The sequence below is a fragment of the Miscanthus floridulus genome, chromosome 12 (genome assembly GCF_019320115.1).
Source record: "Miscanthus floridulus cultivar M001 chromosome 12, ASM1932011v1, whole genome shotgun sequence".
NCBI classification, from domain to species: domain Eukaryota; kingdom Viridiplantae; phylum Streptophyta; class Magnoliopsida; order Poales; family Poaceae; genus Miscanthus; species Miscanthus floridulus.
The window spans coordinates 42,019,950-42,039,027 of NC_089591.1; the positions used below are offsets into that span (position 1 = coordinate 42,019,950).

General features: G+C 47.2%; 1 protein-coding gene across 1 annotated transcript; it reads left to right on the forward strand.

Annotated features, from left to right (window-relative positions):
* Nucleotides 1-2,562: 2,562 nt before the first annotated feature.
* On the forward strand, nucleotides 2,563-8,248 carry LOC136497046 (OVARIAN TUMOR DOMAIN-containing deubiquitinating enzyme 6-like). Its single transcript, XM_066492833.1, has 8 exons — nucleotides 2,563-3,646; nucleotides 4,062-4,223; nucleotides 6,310-6,387; nucleotides 6,890-6,968; nucleotides 7,067-7,212; nucleotides 7,376-7,444; nucleotides 7,563-7,728; nucleotides 7,821-8,248. Exons 1-8 carry the CDS (start codon nucleotides 2,975-2,977, stop codon nucleotides 8,069-8,071), a joined length of 1,623 nt encoding a protein of 540 aa, XP_066348930.1. The 5' UTR covers nucleotides 2,563-2,974; the 3' UTR covers nucleotides 8,072-8,248.
* The last annotated feature ends 10,830 nt before the right edge of the window (nucleotides 8,249-19,078 follow it).

Sequence of the window (19,078 nt, forward strand, 5' to 3'; positions counted from 1 at the left end):
TGAACCCCAGCTATTGCAACAGACATCTCCACGATCATTCAAAAATTAGTACCTTTACCTTTTGGCTTACGCCACCCCTTAGGAGTAGGAGTAGAGTAGATTTCAGCGAGTTTTATGGCAAGTAGGGCTGCCATCGATTAAGTCCAACCTCTGGTTTGTCTGTGAGTATCTGTCACGACTTATATTTTATTTGTAAGGCTGCATCGGTTAGGTCTGACCTCTTACAAGCTTGATATAAGTTAGTTATCATCAATTAATTGTAAGGTTGCATTGGTCCGGCTCATATCTCTTACAATTATATATACAAGTTACCTTCGATTCTTATCAAAATTTGTACGGTTGCATCGGTCCGGCTCGTATCTCATACAAATTTTGATACGGATTAGTTATCTGCTAAATCTATTAAGATTGTTAGGGTTTCCTTGCCGTTTTTAATAGATTTGCTAGTTATCAATCTTGTTATAATTAGTACCCTTACTATTTATAACAAAATCACCCCTTGCTCGATTAAGATTGAAACAAATCGACTTTATATCTCTTTAAATCATCTAGTTGCTTTACCCCATTTATACCTTGCTGTGATGATGGTTTCGGATAGCTCATCTGCTTTAATCCAATCTTGATCGAAGATAGCATGTGGTCAAGGCATGTTTAACCTTAGATATACTTGCTAGTTGATGAAATCTGGTCTAGAACTGCTATTATGGCTGTCATCGATCCGGTCAACCCCCACTGTTGCACTATAGATTGGAAAATCATCAGGTAGTAAATCTTGCTTATGGTCAAACATAGTCTCTGGCTACATGCTATATCTACATCGGCTATTTAGCCGATCGCTTGTGCTTTTCACGATCGTAACATGTTTTCGTGGTTCCATTAAGCGCTTATAGATTCATATTCTTTGAAGATTTAATCTGTTATCTTTATCATGGATGCATCGGTCCGGCACGAACCCCACTATTAGAGATAATAGGTTAGATTCGATAGGTGTGTGGATTTATCCACGTATAATAGTTGAGTATTTGCATGTTGCGAGTCTTCTTTCACTGGAATCGGCTGTTTTAGCCGATAGCTTGCCCATTGAGAATATATATTGGTTATTCCTACGATTTTACTTGTTTTTACCTTTGTGAAAAGCTAATATGTTTCTCAATTAATATGAATGCTCTCACACCTATCTTTTTACATCTTTAGCATGTTTTCGTGATCATCAGCTAAGTCAGATCTATGCAATTGAGTAAATGATAATTGCCGATATGCTCATTTTTGCTTATCATGCATCATGAACATGATGGATATCAACTTTATAGTCGATTGCCTTATTTAATCAGCTACTTAGCCGCACATTTAGAACTGTCTGGACAAATACTGGCATGTTCCACCTTAAATTACCGATCAATTTTGTCTCCTTGTCAATTAGGGTCAAATTGACTGACACGCCCTAGGTCACGACCATCCAGTCCGGTGTCTTCCTAAGTCCAGAGAGAGCTCAGGATCTGCTCACACGGTTTCTCTTGGCTTGCTTCGTGTGTCGGTGGCGGGACGTCACTTTTTGCCATCGACATTGTCCCTGTCCTAGCTACCTAACTCGGCACATATACTCCGTCTTTTTTAAGTGTCACATTTGGTTTGTCCTAAGTCAAACGTGTGTATCTTTGACCATTGATTTCAAAAAAATTATATAGTTTCATGTCATAAGATTTAATTTTTTTAGATTATTACGAGAAATACTATCATAATATATAATTCATATATTGTCAAACTATAAGATTTTTAAAAATGGCTGTTAAAGATTGCAATGTTTAACTTAGGACAAACCAAATGTGACACTTAAAAACGGATGGAGTATCTAATTAGTAGTAGATAGATATATATATGGCATCAAAGTTTTGCAGCGTGATCGCTGGGCTGGCTGGCCAGCCCTCTCACAAAAACACTGTTTATCAGAACCAGCCAGTAGTACTTCTCTCTCACATAAACGAACCAGCAACGATACGAACCAGCCAACCAAACAGGGCGTTGGCCATTCAATGAAAGAGAGCCTAAGTGGAAAACTCAATAGTATTCCCCACTAAATGACCCAACTTGATGTCCTATCTTTTTCATGCAAAGTGTAGACATCATTCTCCACTAAATTCATATCATCTCTTATTAATTATAAAAAATATCCACATCATTTCTATCACGTGCAATACTTTTACCACCTATTCCTCTATAATATTATTAAATATTATATTAGTTTTTTTTCTGTTAGCTTACTGATTTTTTACCGGATCTGATACAACAAAATAACACGTAAGTCAAATTCTCATATATATACACAGTATATAAAATACCACATAGTAATGCTACGTATATAACAGATTTATTTTAAAGAAAATCCTGCGGCAACTCGTGAGGCACGTAGTTTCTGATAAAGTGGATGTATATAAAGAAACTCTTGGAAGTTGCTCTGAGAATCCATTTTCGCTTATCTGCTGTGTTGCTCTAATCTTCAAAAGTTGAGGCTAAAAAATATTGGGTCGGGTTGAGGCCTAACACGGCCCAGGCCGGCCCTACTCCCTAGTGCTTGACGCCTAAACCTCAAAACATCACACTCACACGCACCATCGTCCTCTCCTTCGCCAGCGCCGCCGAACCCGCCACCAGCCTTCTCCCACCCTCGAAGCACGGAAGGAGCTCTCACCTCGCAGCCATCTCTGGCGCGGCCGTCCACCTCCTCCGTCCCCTCCTCCACTGTTATTGGATTGGCGTCGGAGTGGAGATCAACCCGGGCTTGGAATTTCCTTCGTTGGTAAGGAACCCTAATTTGGTCGGATGGGATTTTCATCTTCGACAACGCCCGCGAGTTCGATCGACCTCAGTTGACGCGAGGGATTGGAAAGCTAAGGTGCGAGTGTAGCTAATTTTCTAGGAAGATTGGGGTTTCAGCTCAAACCCCCATGCTCGACGCTGAGGACGACCCTGGCGGGAGATGACGAGGATCTTCGTGCAGCGCGGGACCACCGGCTCCTCGTCCAGCTCCGGTCGCTCGGGCTCGCAGCCAGCGCAGCAGCCGACAGCAGCTGCCCGGGAGGAGGAGTTGCTGCTGCAACCTCAGCCACATCTGCCGGAGCTATTGGCCATAGATGATACAACTGAGTATTTAAATGAGGGCAGCGAGAACAGCAGTAGCAGCAATAAGCCTTTGAGGGCGGACGACACCATTTCAGAGAGCTCGAGCTCCGCAGAGGAGAGGGCTGCCAGGGACAAGCCTCCTAAGGATGACTCTAATGTAATCAACCCCACTTTCTTAGTAGAGGAACTGATAGGGCTCCAGATCCCTGATCAGATTGAACATGGAGATTCTGTGCCGTCAGGCACTAGTTCATCACAGATGGCGGGTGCAGCATCGCACCCACCGCCACCGCCAGCTCCACCACCAAAACCATTGTTGGGGAATAATGGGTTGCGGAGAATGGGGCCTGGAAGTTCGAATAGTGTGCGGATTGGATCTTCAAGAAGGCCAGTAGTTTGGCCACCAGTGGCAGCCCGGACATCTGCTTCAGGTTCTCGGCCTTCTTCGCCTAGGTCACTCGTTGATGGCGAAGGTTACAATAGTGCTGATGAACAGGGCCCCTGTTACCCCTCAAGTTATGATGATTCGGTATGATTTTCATTTCATGTTTTGCTTTTTATATGAGCTTTAATGCCTCCTATGACATTTACAGCAGTACTATATTCATCACCATTTATTGTATATAATTCTAGATGTTTAGCATCCTCGTAGTTAGACAATATGCTCCTAGGTAGCTTGGCTGTGTTTTCTATGTGTATGATGATAATTTGAATATGAATTTTATATTTCCTCCTGGTGTCAGATAACAGAAGCATTGTTCTTATTTTAGCTACTTTTTTTTGTGTGTGTGAAGTGTGAACATAGGAAGGCACAGCTCTTGGTCAAGAAAGCTCTTTTTTTTTCTCGCTTATATAGTAACGGTTTATGTTGTGTACACGAGTCAGTTTAATATTGTATGATCATATTTTTCGCAACTTCTCATCTAATTTATTTTGTGCCTCAGGAAAGGGAGCGTATGTTTGAGCATGACCTAAGGCGAGTGAAAGGGTTGGAAATCAGAAAGATGGCCAAAGACGGGAACTGTCTATTCAGAGCTGTTTCTGATCAAGTTTATGGAGATGCAGAAGCTTATGACATGGCTAGGCAGATGTGTGTTGATTATATGGTAGGTTTCGTCTATGCATCCAGCAGTAATCGTCTAGTTTATATCTTGTTATTAGGACAATCTTTTGCTTACCCAGTGCTTTTAATTAAGAAATTAATATCAAAGTTCTGACATGTCTTGCCATTTTTGCAAGCCGTCTTAATATATTGCACTTATTTATGAACGTTAAATCCTTAGCTTCATTAGTTTTTACGCTGTCGTGACTCGCAAGTTTCTTAAGGCGTCGTCTAGTTGTCGCCTAGCCGTCTGGGCGATTTTCCATGTGAGCTGTCGGGCTTGCCGTGGCTTCTGTGCTTATGGCGTCGCCTCACCCGCCAAGGCGTCGGACGGACGCCGAACACGCGGGAGAAAAAGGTGCCACGCGAGGGAGGAAAAGGCGTCGCACGTGGAAGAACGGGCGTGTAGGAGGAAAAGGCATCGCACGCGAGCAGAAAAGGAAGGGTGCGCGGGGGGAAATGAGAGGGATTCACGTGCCTACTCCTTTACCAGGAGGTGCCTAATCTGGAATCCCCGCCATTTGAGAGTGGGAGGGAAAGAGAGGAGAGAGGGAAAGAGAAGAAGGCGGCGGAGCACCCGGAACCCGGCAGCTGAGCACTTCGAACCTGGCGGTGGCACCTGCGCACCTCCATCCATGACCCTGGCTCCTTCTCCTTGATTCGCGATGCCTCCACCGCCTTCTGCTCATTTTTTCTTCTTTTTTCTCCCCTGTTTGCTCTTCCTTCCCCATCCTTCCTCTGCTCTGCTGTGCTTTGCTCATTCCTTTGCTCTGCTCTGCATTGCTCATTCCTTTGCTCTGCTCTGCTTCTTTCTTTGCTCTCTGCCCCCTCCTTTGCTCTTCCTGCCCCCTCCTTCCTCTACACTACTAGGCTGCTCTGTTCTGCAGTTCTGCTTATGCTTGTGTGTGAGTGCATGTCTGGTACTCTGTTGAGAGATGAGAGACTAATTTATTACTGTTGAGAGATGAGGGATTTTAGATTTGTTATTTTGCTACTTTATGTTGTGCACTAGTACTTAGTAGCACTATTTAATATGGTATATTGGTATTACATGCTAAGAATTGACAATATTAGGTATTATATGTTAAGATGTTTGTATGGCGTCGCCTCGCCGCGTGCTTTAAACGCCTAGGCATTTAGAAGGGGGTGGCTCGCCGCGCTTCGCCGTACTGCCTTAATAACCTTGGTGACTCGTGAGACACAATTGATGTGAGGTAAACAGTGCGCTGAGAAGTTGAGAGTTGAGACGACCAAGTTTGCAATCAGACTGTTATGAAAATGGTTGCCACCTGGTTCAATGCTTCCAACTGATAGCAAGTAATGATTTCTGCCTGGCTGGTTAACCGGCTCCAGCTCTAATCTAGATAGGGCACGGATGTTTGCAGAGGTGGTTTCCCGCAACTTGACCCAAAATCTAGGTAGGGCATGGATGAGCCATTACAAAATTGGGGTTATGCCCGTTCCCAGAAAAAAGTTTCTGCTATTTTCGTTACCTTTTGGCATATTAAGAATATTATATATTACTATATTTTTGTGTAAAAACGATGCAAAACCTTGCTAAATCCTATGAATCTTCTGTCTTGAGTTAACAAAGAAAGTCCCAACTCAAGCCTCAACGTATGGGCGTGTATGGCATATCCATCTTTTCCTGTCTTGATTCGTCTCCACTTCAGTTTTTTGTGTTATTTGCCCACTTGTCTGCTTTGATAGTCAGCCATTTGGTATGTGATGGAATCATTAAGCAGTAAGGATTCTTATGTCTTTCTATGTGACCAAACATTATTGTCAATGTGGGTCTACTAGGTTGTAAAAAGGAACAAGTGTTTTCTTCTCCAAATTTGAATATCTGAGCGTGTATTATATGTGGTAGGAGATGAAAATGACGCGGATAATCTTAATTGTTTCCAAATCATTTTTCAAATTTATGATATCATTTCCGATTGTTTCGTATTTGTAATATCGTTTCTGATCATTTCATCCTTAATGTAACTAGATATCTCTCTGCATGCATTACCATGAATTCTCATTATCCGTTACTCTGTTATCCATGCAGTCGAAACACTCATCGCTGTTTTCTATTCCATTTTCAGGAAAGGGAACGGGATCATTTCTCTCAGTTCATAACTGAAAGTTTTACATTATACTGTAAGAGGAAAAGGAGAGATAAGGTTAGTTACTAAATATATGCAATGCAAATTATTTGGTTCCCACCTCTTTATAAGTTCATTTTCTTTCCACAACAATCTAATTCAGTGTGGGTAACCTTATATGGTGGTGTTATGATGTGATTGTGTGCAGTTCTTTTATATAACCTTGTGAGATGTAAAACCTATAGTTTTTTGGTCAAACAACTGTTGTACATAATTTTTTTCTTCTCCTGGTGCTTTCTTGTCCCCTGTCAAGCATCGTGGACCTTTTTTTTTGTTATGCATCGTGGACCTATTTGGATCTGCATTAATATTTACTAATACATGCCTACATGCAACAGAGCATTGATTTTGTCCTTTGGAAACCTTTCAGCGATATTAAATAAGCGCTTAATTGGATACAGTGAGCAGCTGCCTTTATAATATGACCTAACAGAATAGGAAATTCTAAAAGGGGAAATTTAGCATTGTTGGCCATTTCATTTCAAAGCTCTTATCTTAATTGGTTGTTCAATTCTTTAAGGTTTATGGCAACAATGTTGAGATCCAGGCATTTGCAGAGATGTACAATCGTCCCATTCACATATATTCCTACAGTGCAGGTAAACTTTGCTCAAGCATTTGAAGATTTTTTATCCTTGTTGCTCATTGTTTAATGCTAGCCAGTATCAGCTCTTTAACATGTTTGCTGTTATCGCAGAGCCCATTAACATTTTTCAAGGAAGCTATAACACAGACGTTCCTCCAATTAGGTTAAGTTACCATCATGGTAATCATTACAATTCAGTGGTTGATCCCCGCCGACAGACAGTTGGGGCAGGCCTTGGATTTAGCTCCCTTAGAGGGGTAATTCTTTACTTCACTGAACCTTTTCTTTGTCTGCATGTAGTAGTCAGTACACATTTAGTCATTTTCTGGATATAAATGGTTATGTTGTCAATCATAACGGTTTACTGTGTCAGGTTGGTGGCCTTGTTAAATAATCTTTTCATTTCCTTTTTTTTTGTAGACCAATAATGTTGACAGGGACCAGGTGAAGGCTGCAATAAAAGCTCAGCAAGACCAGCAAATTGAGAATGTAAGTACTGCAAGTGATTTCCATGTGTTCTTGCCATCCTGATATTCTGACAAATCAAACAAGCCTATCATCTAAGAATGTCATGACATAAAGTTAATTATTGTTTTGGCAATGTCAGGCACTTTTGGCGGAAGGGCGATTCTACTCCGATCTGGAGTTAACAGAGAGGGAAATAGAACGGATGGTGATGGAGGCCTCGCGTTCAGAATATCTGGCCAAGGAGAAAAAGCTTAACATTAGGGAGTCATCGACATCAGGGGCAGAGCCATCTTCATCTGCTGCAAGTAAGACCGCCTTTTTTTTGGGGCATTTTGAGAAGTCTTAAGTGTACCGCCAATCAGTTTGCTTGAAACTGGCATGTTTTGCTGTTCTGCAGTTAGTGGTTCCTCCCGTTCAGTTGCTGGAGCAGATAGAGGCAGCGAGGACTACTTTGTGCTCCCAGACACTGTACTGACTCGCAGCATGCAGTTGCTCCTGGCAATGGGCTTCAGCTACATCCAGGTCATGGAGGCCTACAGCATATTCGGCGAGGACGTGGACTCCATGGTCTGCTACCTGGTGGAGACCGGAGGCACCGGAGCCTCAGCAGGTGGTAGCAATCGCCGGAAAGGAAAGGCTGCTGAGTGATGTGCGCACCTTCATTGCTGTGAATGTAATTGTTGTTGATCGAAATCGTTGGGCATAAGTCATACCAGATAATGACAGTCTTGTGAGTTGAGATGTCGATATACCTGCTACCTTATGGGTGATGAATAAATGTAACTCATGATTTGAGACTTTTCGATGCCGTCTAGTGCTTATTAATGGCAGTTTGTGGCTGGGATTCTGTGAAAATCGGTGGGTCACGCTGGTGCGGTGGTTTGTGATCCTTGCGGGAGCTGGGAAACATTTGTTGTGATGCAAATGGGTGACCTGCGAGAAATTGTGTTTATGCTTTGTGTGCAAAACATATATGATGGATCTGCTCGGCCTATAAAAAATAGGAAGTGTAAGACATCTCTTGTTTTGCTACCTACTAATTCATCTTCTGATGCTAGAGTTGGGTCAAATTCAGGGTCACCACGCTCATTTCGACATGCGAAACCCTCGGCTGGTTTTATAATACTTCCTCTATTCTAAATTATAAGTCGTTTTGACTTTTTTGGTACATAGAATTTGCTATGTATCTAGATATATATTATATCTAGATGTATAGCAAAATGAATGTATTGAAAAAGTTAAAGCGACTTATAATTTGGAATGGAGGGAGTATAAACATATATGTTTCACATATGTATTTTTTATGATTGTGTATGCCTTTTTCACCTAAAGTGCCCAGATTATTTTGGCAGGCACATAGGCAAATACTTATCGGTAATGCTTGCTTGAGGATGTTCATCCGGACGGACTGATCGGCGTGGCGTGATAACCAAGAAAAAAATAGAGGGACGCGTGTTGTAGTCACAGGGCTAGCACCCGTCCTTTCCACGGTCAGCACATGTGAGCGCATACGACCACTCGCGGAGCGCAGGGTCCGCATTTGCATGCGCCATTTTCTGCTCCTGTGACCGTGGGTGTTAGAGGAGTCAAGGGTGAAAGCTCTAGTTTGGTTTTGGTTAATTGATGAAACCCTAAGTGCTAACCTAGTTTATCAAAGTGATTATGAGATAGGTAGCACTACTCCAAGTGATGAAGCAATGACGAAGATCATGACAATGGTGATAGCAAGGTGATGATCAAATGCTTGAACTTGGAAAAGAAGAAAGAGAAAAACAAAAGGCTCAAGGCAAAGGTATAAAATGTAGGAGCCATTTTGTTTTAGTGATCAAGACACTTAGTGAGTGTGATCACATTTAGGATAGATAGCCGTACTATTAAGAGGAGTGAAACTCGTATCGGAATGCGGTTATCAAAGTGCCACTAGATGCTCTAACTCATTGCATATGCATTTAGGATCTAGTGGAGTGCTAACACCCTTGAAAATATTTGTGAAAATATGCTAACACATGTGCACAAGGTGTTTGCAGGGTTGAGATGGGTTTGGGTCCCTCTCTCCCTCCCGCCGAGCTTGCGAGGCGGGATTCGGCGCTTTCGGGAAAATGAAATGTCTATTTTCTATTGCGCCGGATGCAAAATTCTTGGTGGTTGGCACATTTGAGCAAGGGTAAAGAAGTTAGAGTTGAAATGGAGTTGGTCGAAATGATGCTGGCGTCGGTCTACTGACCGGACGCTGGGTCACTCAGCGACCGGACGCTGAAGGGCTGCGTCCGGTCGAGCTGTCAGACGGCACAGTCACTGGGATTGAGCACCGGACGCTGGTCTGCGTCCGGTCAAGGTGGACCGGACGCGTCCGGTCGAAAAAACATGCCTCGGGGAGCTTACTGGAAACGACCGGACGCTGGGGCTTCAGCGTCCGGTCAGTTTTGATCGGAGCGTCCGGTCAGCTTCGTAGCCGTTGAAATCTGACGAACAGCATTTGAAGGGGATGACACGTGGCGTCCATCGGGCGACCGGACGCTGAGGGCCAGCGTCCGGTCAGTATAACCGGAGCGTCCGGTCAGAGCGCGTTTTGCCCAGTGAAGGGGTATAACGGCTCTATTTGATGGGGGCTCTATTTATAGCCCCATGGCCGGCTCAAGGGACAACTCTTGCACATTTTCATTGACATAACAACCTTGTGAGCTTAGCCAAAGCCCTCCCACTCATCTCCATCATTGATCCATTATCATTGTGAGATTGGGAGAGAATCCAAGTGCATTGCTTGAGTGATTGCATCTAGTGGCACTTGGTATTCGTGTTGCGCTGCGGATTTCGCTTGTTTCTCTTGGTGGTTGCCACCACCTAGACGGTTGGAGCAGCGGTGGAGGATCGGCACGAGTTGGTGATTGTTCGTGGCCGTCTCCGGTGATTGTGAGGGGAGTTGTACCTTCCCCGGCGGAGCGCCGAAAGGTAACTCTAGTAAATTGCTCGTGTCATTGAGTTACCTCACTTGTGGGTCGGTTCTTGCGGTGTCCAATCGTGTGGACGAGGTTTGTGAAACACCTCTTAGCCGCCGAACCACCAAGTGTTGGTCGACACAACGGGGACGTAGCGTGTTGGCAAGCACGTGAACCTCGGGAGAAAATCGATTGTCTCTCTTCTTTGTCATTCTCCTGGTGATTGGCTACATATTCATTTTGTGATTGGTTCATCCCCTACACGTCGGTATAATCACTCTACTCACTCATTTACATTCTTGCAAACTAGTTGATACAAGCTCTTTAGTGTAATTAGAATTGAGAGCTTGCTTTATTATTTACATTCATCTAGTTGAGCTCTTTAGAGTAGCAAGGTTGAGAGCTCTTAGTGAGTAATTACATAGCTAGTTTGTGTGCCTAAGTATTCATTGCAACTAGAATTGTTGGGTAGGTGGCTTGCAACCCTTGTAGAGCTAGAGCAAGTTTGTATTACGCTATTTGTCATACTAATCAAATTGCTCTAGTTGATTTGTAGATTTTTAAATAGGCTATTCACCCCCCCTCTAGCCATATTAGGACCTTTCAAAGGGCCAATTGGGCCTTAGCCCATTAGGGTTAATTAGTCGCTTGCTTAGGGGCCAAGTCAGACCTCTCTATATAATGAGAGGAGATGTATCAATCTATAATGAAGCAAGAGATTAGAAGGAAATCTCTTCTCTCTTGCCGGCCGTGGGCGAAGCCCCGTGGCCGGCCTCCCCCAGCGCCCTTGCAGCCCTAGCCGCCGCTGCTGTGAACAGTACCTGTGGACACTGTAGCTCCACGGTACTGTAGCACGCCCTCTCATCTCCATCCCAACTGGCCACATAACAATCTGGTATCAGAGATCTCGGTTCCGATGTCGACCTCGCTGCCCACCTCCACCACTCCGCCGCCGGCCACCAACGCCTCCGCGCAGCTGCCTGTCCCGCAGATGTCCCAGCCGGTTCTGCCCGCGGGAACCCTGCCGCTCGTCCCTGAGACCTCGCTGCCGATGGCCGCGGGGGCGTCTCCCTCCGCCATGGGCGTCATGTCGAACGCAGAATTGACGGCCGCGGTGCTCGACCTCGGCAAGATGGTGGCCGGGATTCATGCGTTTCTTTTGGGACCGCAAGGACCGCAGTCGAACCCACCGCCCACGCAACAGCAACTGCCGCCGCCGCCGTCCAGCGGACTCTTGACCGCCGAGGAGAGCAGCAGTCCCGCGCTGCTTTCCACCTCTCCTTCATTGATCCCGTCGTTCACCACCCCCAGCCCCATGCCGCCACAGTAGGACAGCGATGGCGTCTTCTACGGGGGCGTGGATGACATCCAGGCATCGGCGGCGCAGCTGCAGGCGGTGGCGTATTGCCTCCTAGCGCGCCGGCAGGGACGACAACACCCCATCTTCAAGCGGCGGCGGCCAGTCGTCCCTACAGCAGCAGCCTTGCAGCTCACGGAGAGGAAGGCGATTGCGCGGGCAAGTGCCTACAAGGTGTTTACGGCGGTGCGGCTGCAGGCTACGACGCGTGGCCTCCTAGCGCACCGGCGGCTGCAGAAGATGCGCTCACCTATGCACGAGGCGACCTTGGCGGCGGTCGACCTCAGCATAGGGGAGCGTAACCTAGCATGGTCAGTCGACCTCGCCTGGTTGGACGGCCACCAGCAACCGCGCCGACCTGCTGTTGTCTTCAGGCGCAAGCATGGTGTTTTTTCGTGGGCGGCGAACTCCAACTCTGCGGCACTGGCGATATGTGAGCAGCTTCCCTCCTTGTCACCGGCGGGGACGCACTGCCTAGCGCCATCGCATTCCGCCACCGTCCGCCACGAGCACGTCTCCGCTGGTTGCTGTTGCCACTAATTCTAGGTGGCCATACCCGTGCACCCCTCTCGTTCCGATGGTCTCCATGGGATCCAGGTGGCTACACATGTGCTGGTCCAGCAAGCGGAGGGTGCCCGCCGTATCTTCAGGAGTCAAAAATAAAGAGTCATAGTCTTCTTTAGGTCAATAAAATAAGCCGAGATGTAAAAGGCTTATTTTTAGGTGTTAGGTTTGTGTCTAGTGGAGGCATCGTTAGTGTCATCGTTAGATTGCAGCTCGAGGACGAGCTGCATGTCTAGGTGGGGTGTAGTGTTAGAGGAGTCAAGGGCCTATTGGGCCTTAGCCCATTAGGGTTAATTAGTCGCTTGCTTAGGGGCCAAATCAGACCTCTCTATATAATGAGAGGACATGTATCAATCTATAATCAAGCAAGAGATTAGAAGAAAATCCCTTCTCTCTTGCCGGCCGTGGGCGAAGCCCCGCGGCCGGCCTCCCCCAGCGCCGCCGCTGTGAACAGTACCCACAGACACTGTAGCTCCACGGTACTGTAGCACGCCCTCTCATCTCCATCCCAACTGGCCACATAATAGTGGGCATCGAACCCCGCACTGGCATATGCATTTTAGGTGTATGTTTTGTATGTTTCATATGGATGTTGTATGTGTTTCATCTGGATGGTGCATATGTTGCAATAGCTATACACGTATGCTGCAAGTGTATCTTCTAAATTTTTTAGCTGTTTCATCTAGATGTTGCATGTTTTCATTTGGATGTTGTATATATTGCAGTGGCTATATGTGTACGTTGCAAGTGTATGTTCTAAATGTTTCACCTGTTTTAATTCAGACATATGTTTTAAATATGTTATCTGAATGTTGCATATGTTGCAGTGGCTATACACATATGCTGCGAGCATATGTTTCAATTTGTTTCACCGAAGCTGTTCGGCTGATGTTTTTTGTGGCTGATAAGCCGGTTGTGGCTGTTTTATTGTGAGAGAGAAAAACACTGTATCATGGCTGATAAGCCGGGCGATAAGTTCAAGCGATCATGGTGTTTTAGTATGTTGCAGCAAGTGCTACTCTCCTTGCGCTCTGACTCGTGGGCACACACGCGCTGCATGCACCCAGCTAGTGCTACCTATCTTTGACATGTGGGCTAGCTACAACAGTTAGACATGCACGAACAGGCGGTCAGTGCCCAAACTGTCGAGCACTCCCTGATCAAAATGCATGCACACATACAGAGCGCCAGAGCGGGCCAACACCCCATGGACGCAGAACTAGGTGCCCTACACCCCCAGGCGTGGCCCCCACACTGCAGCATGTAGCCCGGTCAACACATAGGTACGCGCATTATGCTCCCTCTCTCTCTCTCTCGCATGCAGCTAGCATGGCCCCATGCATATGCTCTCCCGTGCAGGCGCAGCAGTAGGCGCAGGCAGACATAGGGCGCAGCAGCAGCGAGAGGAGGCGCATGTTCCCAAAAAAGCAAGAGGAGACACAGGGTGCCGGTGCGAAAAGTGACTAACAAGTAAATAATTGTAGTTTCGCCGTGCATTGTGATCGGACGTGGCCTAGCACTCAATGACACAGGATTTATACTGGTTCAAGCAACGTGACCTATGTCCAGTTTCAGTCGGTCGGTGACTTTATTCCTGAGCCCAGGTGCTTGAAGTTTGCTGTGGGGTTACAAACGAGTAGGAATAAAAAGGGGGTGTTAAAGGCCCGGTCAGACTCTGAACCGAAGGGGCGAGAGTGTCGGGGGCTCTAACGTGCACTAAGTATTGGAGCGTATGCTCTGTATTGCTTTAGAGTTCTAGAGCTATTGAGCTATTCGAGTTCTTAGGTCCTCGAGTGCTCGAATCGTCTACCTTCTCTTTTTTGAGGAGAGCCAAAGAGCCAGACATAGCTTTTTAGGAGAGAGCTCATCCCCTTTTATAGTCGAAGGGGATGACCTTATAAGTCAGAGAAAGAGAGAGAATTTATACGTGTGCTACCTAGTCTTATTGCCCACACTGTCGGGTACAAGACGGTCATTGGCACCCACAATACTATTTATGTCTAGATGCATGTGGCAGGCTCTACCGTGTTTGCCTGGATGGCAAACGTTGGTGCCTACAATACTGTTTGTGTTCTAACACGCCTATAAGGTTGCATAGTGCCCATCTGGCATGGCCTGGTGGCACCGTCCTGTAGGTGCGTAGGGTATGGCAGGGTACGGTCCTCGGTATTGCGGTTTGACTTGAGCACCTTACCTTATCTTCTCTGCCTGATCCTCGGGCCCTCACCGAGCGAGCGTCCTCGATTGGTCGTTCCCAGTCGGCCCCGATCATGTCGGTCGGGGAAGAGCCACGAGCAGAGGTTCGGCGTATCCTCGGTCAGAAAAGGAGGTTGGAGTTGGACTGTGTCCCCACCTTGGCTAGGCCTTTCGGTCAGGGACCGGATCGTTCTCGTGGCCTATCATTATGTATCTGGGCCAGGCCAGGAGGCACGCGTTGTCGCTACGCTGTCTGCTAGGCCGAGTTTTTGCAAGGAAGCGGGTCCATTGGGGACCCTAGGTTTATGAACCCGACAGGAGCCCCCGAGCCCTTTTAGGACTTCTGTGAAGTCATGAAGGGGTTGCTTACACTCGTTTCATGAGCGCACCTGGTGGGTGTACTATCGTGGGTCGTTGTTGGACGAGACGGAGCACAAACCCGAAGTGTCATGTGCGGCAAAGGGGTCGGGCGAGATAGGGCGCCAACCCAAGCGTCAGGCGCGACCGAGGATGGAGCGCCAACCCAAGCATTGGGCGCCAACCCAAGTGTCAGGCGTGGCTGAGGAGTCGGGTGAGACAGAGCGCCAACCCAAGTGTCGGGCGCCAACCCAAGTGTTAGGCGTGGCCGAGGGGTCAGTCTAATTTCATGCATTACCCCATCCGTGATTTTTGCAACCAGAGGGGTTGAGCTAACATCGCTTGCCTCGATGGCTCGAGTGACACACTTGGTGAGCTTAATAATGGGTACATCCGAGTGGAATCTGGGACCGTTGTTCATAATGGGGTCGGCATAGCCCTCATGTGGCATTCCACTGCTCCTTAACTCGCCTCCCAGCAGATGCCTAAGCCGTTCTAGAGACCAACTTAGGTGGCCCGCTGGCCTCCCCTCGATAGAGATTCTGTGGGCATGGCTCGAGGTTAGGATCGAATGAGAAGGTCGAGATGGCCCTGTCCGCTTCTGAGTGGATCGAGCGAGGGCCGCTAGGGCTCATCTGTGTTTTTTCCCTTGGCTCTATTTGACACGAGGCGGCCTCGAGCCCTTTGCGGGTCGGCCTTCAAACCTCGGTCGGTCGTCGCTCATATCGAATGAGGCAACTACCGCTTTGTGATGCAACACGAAGCGTTGTGATGCAACAACTACATATGCAATGCTAGGGTGTATAGGATGAATGTATGGATGAATGTATGAATGCATGCATGAGAATGGATGAATGAATGATTATGCACTAGAAAACAAAAAGGGGGTTTGGTAAGGTTACCTCGATGGCTCAAGTGACGGGTCTGGGGAGCTCCTATCAGATATGTCCGAATGGGATCCGTGTTCGTCGTTCGTGATGGGGTCAGCATAACCTGCATGAGGCATGCCGCTGCTCCTTACCTATCTCTCGGTAGCCGCCCAAGCCGTCCGATCGACTCAGGTGACCCGTTGGCCTCTTCTCGATGGAGATTCCATTGATGGGCCCTTCCAAAGCCTGCCTGGGAAGGTGGAGGACCATTTGCATGCGGTTGCGCCTTATTTCCCATGCTCGGGTTGCGATAGTGGTGGGCCCTGCCTAGGCCACGTCTCGCTAACCGGGTGATGTTTTGTCGTGCAGGGCGCGTCCCATCAGCTAGGGCCACGTCCCACCGTACTCCTTTCCACATTAAATTGGGGGAAAGGAGAGGATTTTCCTCCTATTCTTTTGCCTTCCTTTAACCGTTGCTGATCCTCCTTCCTCCTTTTCGCCAAGTCTATTCGTGTGCCGCGGTGGTTTCTAGGAGAGAGGAGGGTAGAGCGAGGGAGAGGAGAACTCATAGATTTATTCATAAATCCAAGGCGCGATGTTGAACTAGAGGCCTTCCAACGTGGATGAGGAGGTGCTGGCCGCCATCACTGAGAAGGGGCTACTCCCGTCGAAGGAGGTGGTGCATTAGAGGGCTCCTATGCTAGGGGAAGTTGTTCCGCAACCCTAGGCCAACGAGGTCGTCTCCTTCCTCGCCTTCCATGGGCATGGGCTTGGGTATCCCATGCACTGGTTCCTACGTGGGCTCCTCAACAAGTGGGGCCTAGAGCTACAGCACCTCAACCCGACTAGGGTACTGCACATCATCGGCTTCGTCACCGTCTGTGAGGCCTTCCTCGGGATGGAGCCGCACGTGGACCCCTTTCGGAGAATCTTTAGTGGGCGAGCCCTGTCTGAGGGGAAGCCGCCTAGAATCCCGCCAATTGGGGGATTTGCCTTATAGAAGAAGCCGAAGCCATCAGTCCCCTACCCTGCGTACTCCCCCTGTGGCTCCATTAGCCCTGGGCAAATTTTACCAAGAATTAAGAACCAAACCGGATTTACCGAGAACCGAAATCTTGGTTCCCTGTTAAGTTCCCATTTCCTAAGAACCTGAATTAAATTTTGTTCGGTTAATTCAGTTCCTCCCCTTGGTTAACCAAACTAACCGAGGAACCAAACTCTCGCCTCTCGGAGACCCAGAGTCCCGGTGCCCCCTGCGACGGCCGACCTCCCGCGGTGCCGCATCCCCACCTAGAGTTCGGCGCGCCCTCCCGAGTCGCTGATTTTTTGGAAGCCGGAGTTGATCGGTTAGTTCAGTTCGGAACCAGAACTGAACCGAACTAACCGAAACCAAACTTCGTCAGTACCGATTTTTTGGAAGAATCGATCGGTACCGACTTTCCTGGGAACCGAAGAACCGAGGAACCAAGGATTTGGTTCGGTAGTGAAAGGATGAAGATGCCCAAGAGGGGGGTGAATTGGGCTAATTCTAAATTTCTTTACAATAATTAAGTCCAACGGTTAGCCCAATTAATCCCTTGTGCCTAGAAAGTGTTTCTAATGTTCTACCGCACAAAATGTCTTGCAACCTAAGTTCCAATCCTACTCTAGCATTGCAATTCTATGAATGTAAAGACAAGTATTGAATTGCTCCAAGTAAAGAGAGAAGGAGGAACGCGACGATGTTTTGCCGAGGTATGGAAGAGTCGCCACTCCCCACTAGTCCTCGTTGGAGCACCCACACAAGGGTGTAGCTCCCCCTTGATCCGCGTAAGGATCAAGTGCTCTCTATGGGTTGATTCTTTGACACTCTGACACGGTGAATCACCCATAACCACTCACAACTTGAGTTGGGTCATCCACAAGCTCCGCCGGATGATCACCAAGCTCCCAATCACCACCAAGCCATCTAGGTGATGGAGATCACCAAGAGTAACAAGCACAAACTCTCACTTGACCATGACAAGCCTAATGAGAAGGGTGGATGCGCACTTTGCTACTCTTGATCTCACTAATGAGGGCTCTCTTTGGGATTCTCAAATCTCAATTGCCTCACTAGGACCTTGCTCTTCTTGGCACTCTCAAAGGTGTTTCTTGCAATGGGCACAGGCGAGTGGGAAAGTGGCTCTGTTGCTTGCAATGGCAGGGACTCCAGCTTGGATCAGATGGCGGCGCTGGTGCATGGAGGCAGCGCGACTGTGGGCAGGGCACGATGGCGCGGGCAGCGGCGGTGGTGGCACACGGCATGGAGCTAGTGGTGGCGTAGAGGATAGATGCGGCGGTGGCAAGGATGCGGAATAGAGATAGGTCAAAAACCGCACACGAAGATTTATAGTGGCCCCCATGGAGTAGAATAGGAAATAGAGAAGAGAGTTTGATTCCCGCATGATTTCTAGTGATCGGACGCTCCGGTGGCAGTGACCGGACGTTGTCACCCAGTGTCTGGTCAATTCCAGAGAGGTCTAAATCCCCTGGAATTGTGACCAGATGCGTTCGGTGAACACCGACCAGATGCAGCCAGAGTCCGATGCACGCTGCCTCCATCGTATTCGATCGACCGGACGCTGGGTGAACACTGTTTCAGCGTCCGGTCACTCCTTCTTAGCAGCAGTTCACCTCCTATGAACTGATCGAACGCTGGACATCAGAGTCCTGTGTAGCATTATTCCCAAAGTCTTCATGTTGCCTATTCCCAATCAAATCCCAACTCCAATAAGATCCAAATAAACACCAATTGGGACTGATGTGAGTGACCTCTCTTAAACCCTCAAAATTTTCAAAATATCTTGCCTTAGGCTATAATTCTTTTTAAGAAAATAGGTAATAAGAGGGCAATTGAAGATAAATGACAAAGCAACATTCATGCATATGCAATGCAATACTTGAAAATGAACCTAGTTGCTTATCAAGTTTGATCCAAGGTTAAGCTTCTTCACACGCTTTATGGTGGTTATCTTAACCATGTTAGACAAGCCCTATATGCATTACCAAAAATTAAACATGTTGTATATTACAATGCAATGCAAGGGACAACACAAGCTCATTTTTTAGTGAAGTTACTAAAATCAAGAACATTGAGCTCATTCCGCAATCGACAAAAAGTCGCCTCATCTAGCAGTTTAGTGATGATTCCCGCCAATTGATCCTCGGTCCTTAGACCTTCTAATGATATATCATTTTTAGCAACATGATCTCTAAGAAAGTGATGGCGGATATCTATGTGCTTGGTGCGATAGTGTTGAACCGGATTATTTGCAAGTTTTACCACACTTTCATTATCGCACAAAAGAGGTACTTTTTCTAGAACTACACCATAGTCTAGCAAAGTTTGTTTCAT

Coding starts and splice junctions, on each gene's coding strand:
- LOC136497046 (XM_066492833.1), top strand. CDS start 2,975: ATGACGAGGATCTTCGTGCAGCGCGGGACCACCGGCTCCTCGTCCAGC. Junction 3,647..4,061: donor CCTCAAGTTATGATGATTCG/GTATGATTTTCA, acceptor TTTGTGCCTCAG/GAAAGGGAGCGTATGTTTGA. Junction 6,969..7,066: donor CATATATTCCTACAGTGCAG/GTAAACTTTGCT, acceptor CTGTTATCGCAG/AGCCCATTAACATTTTTCAA.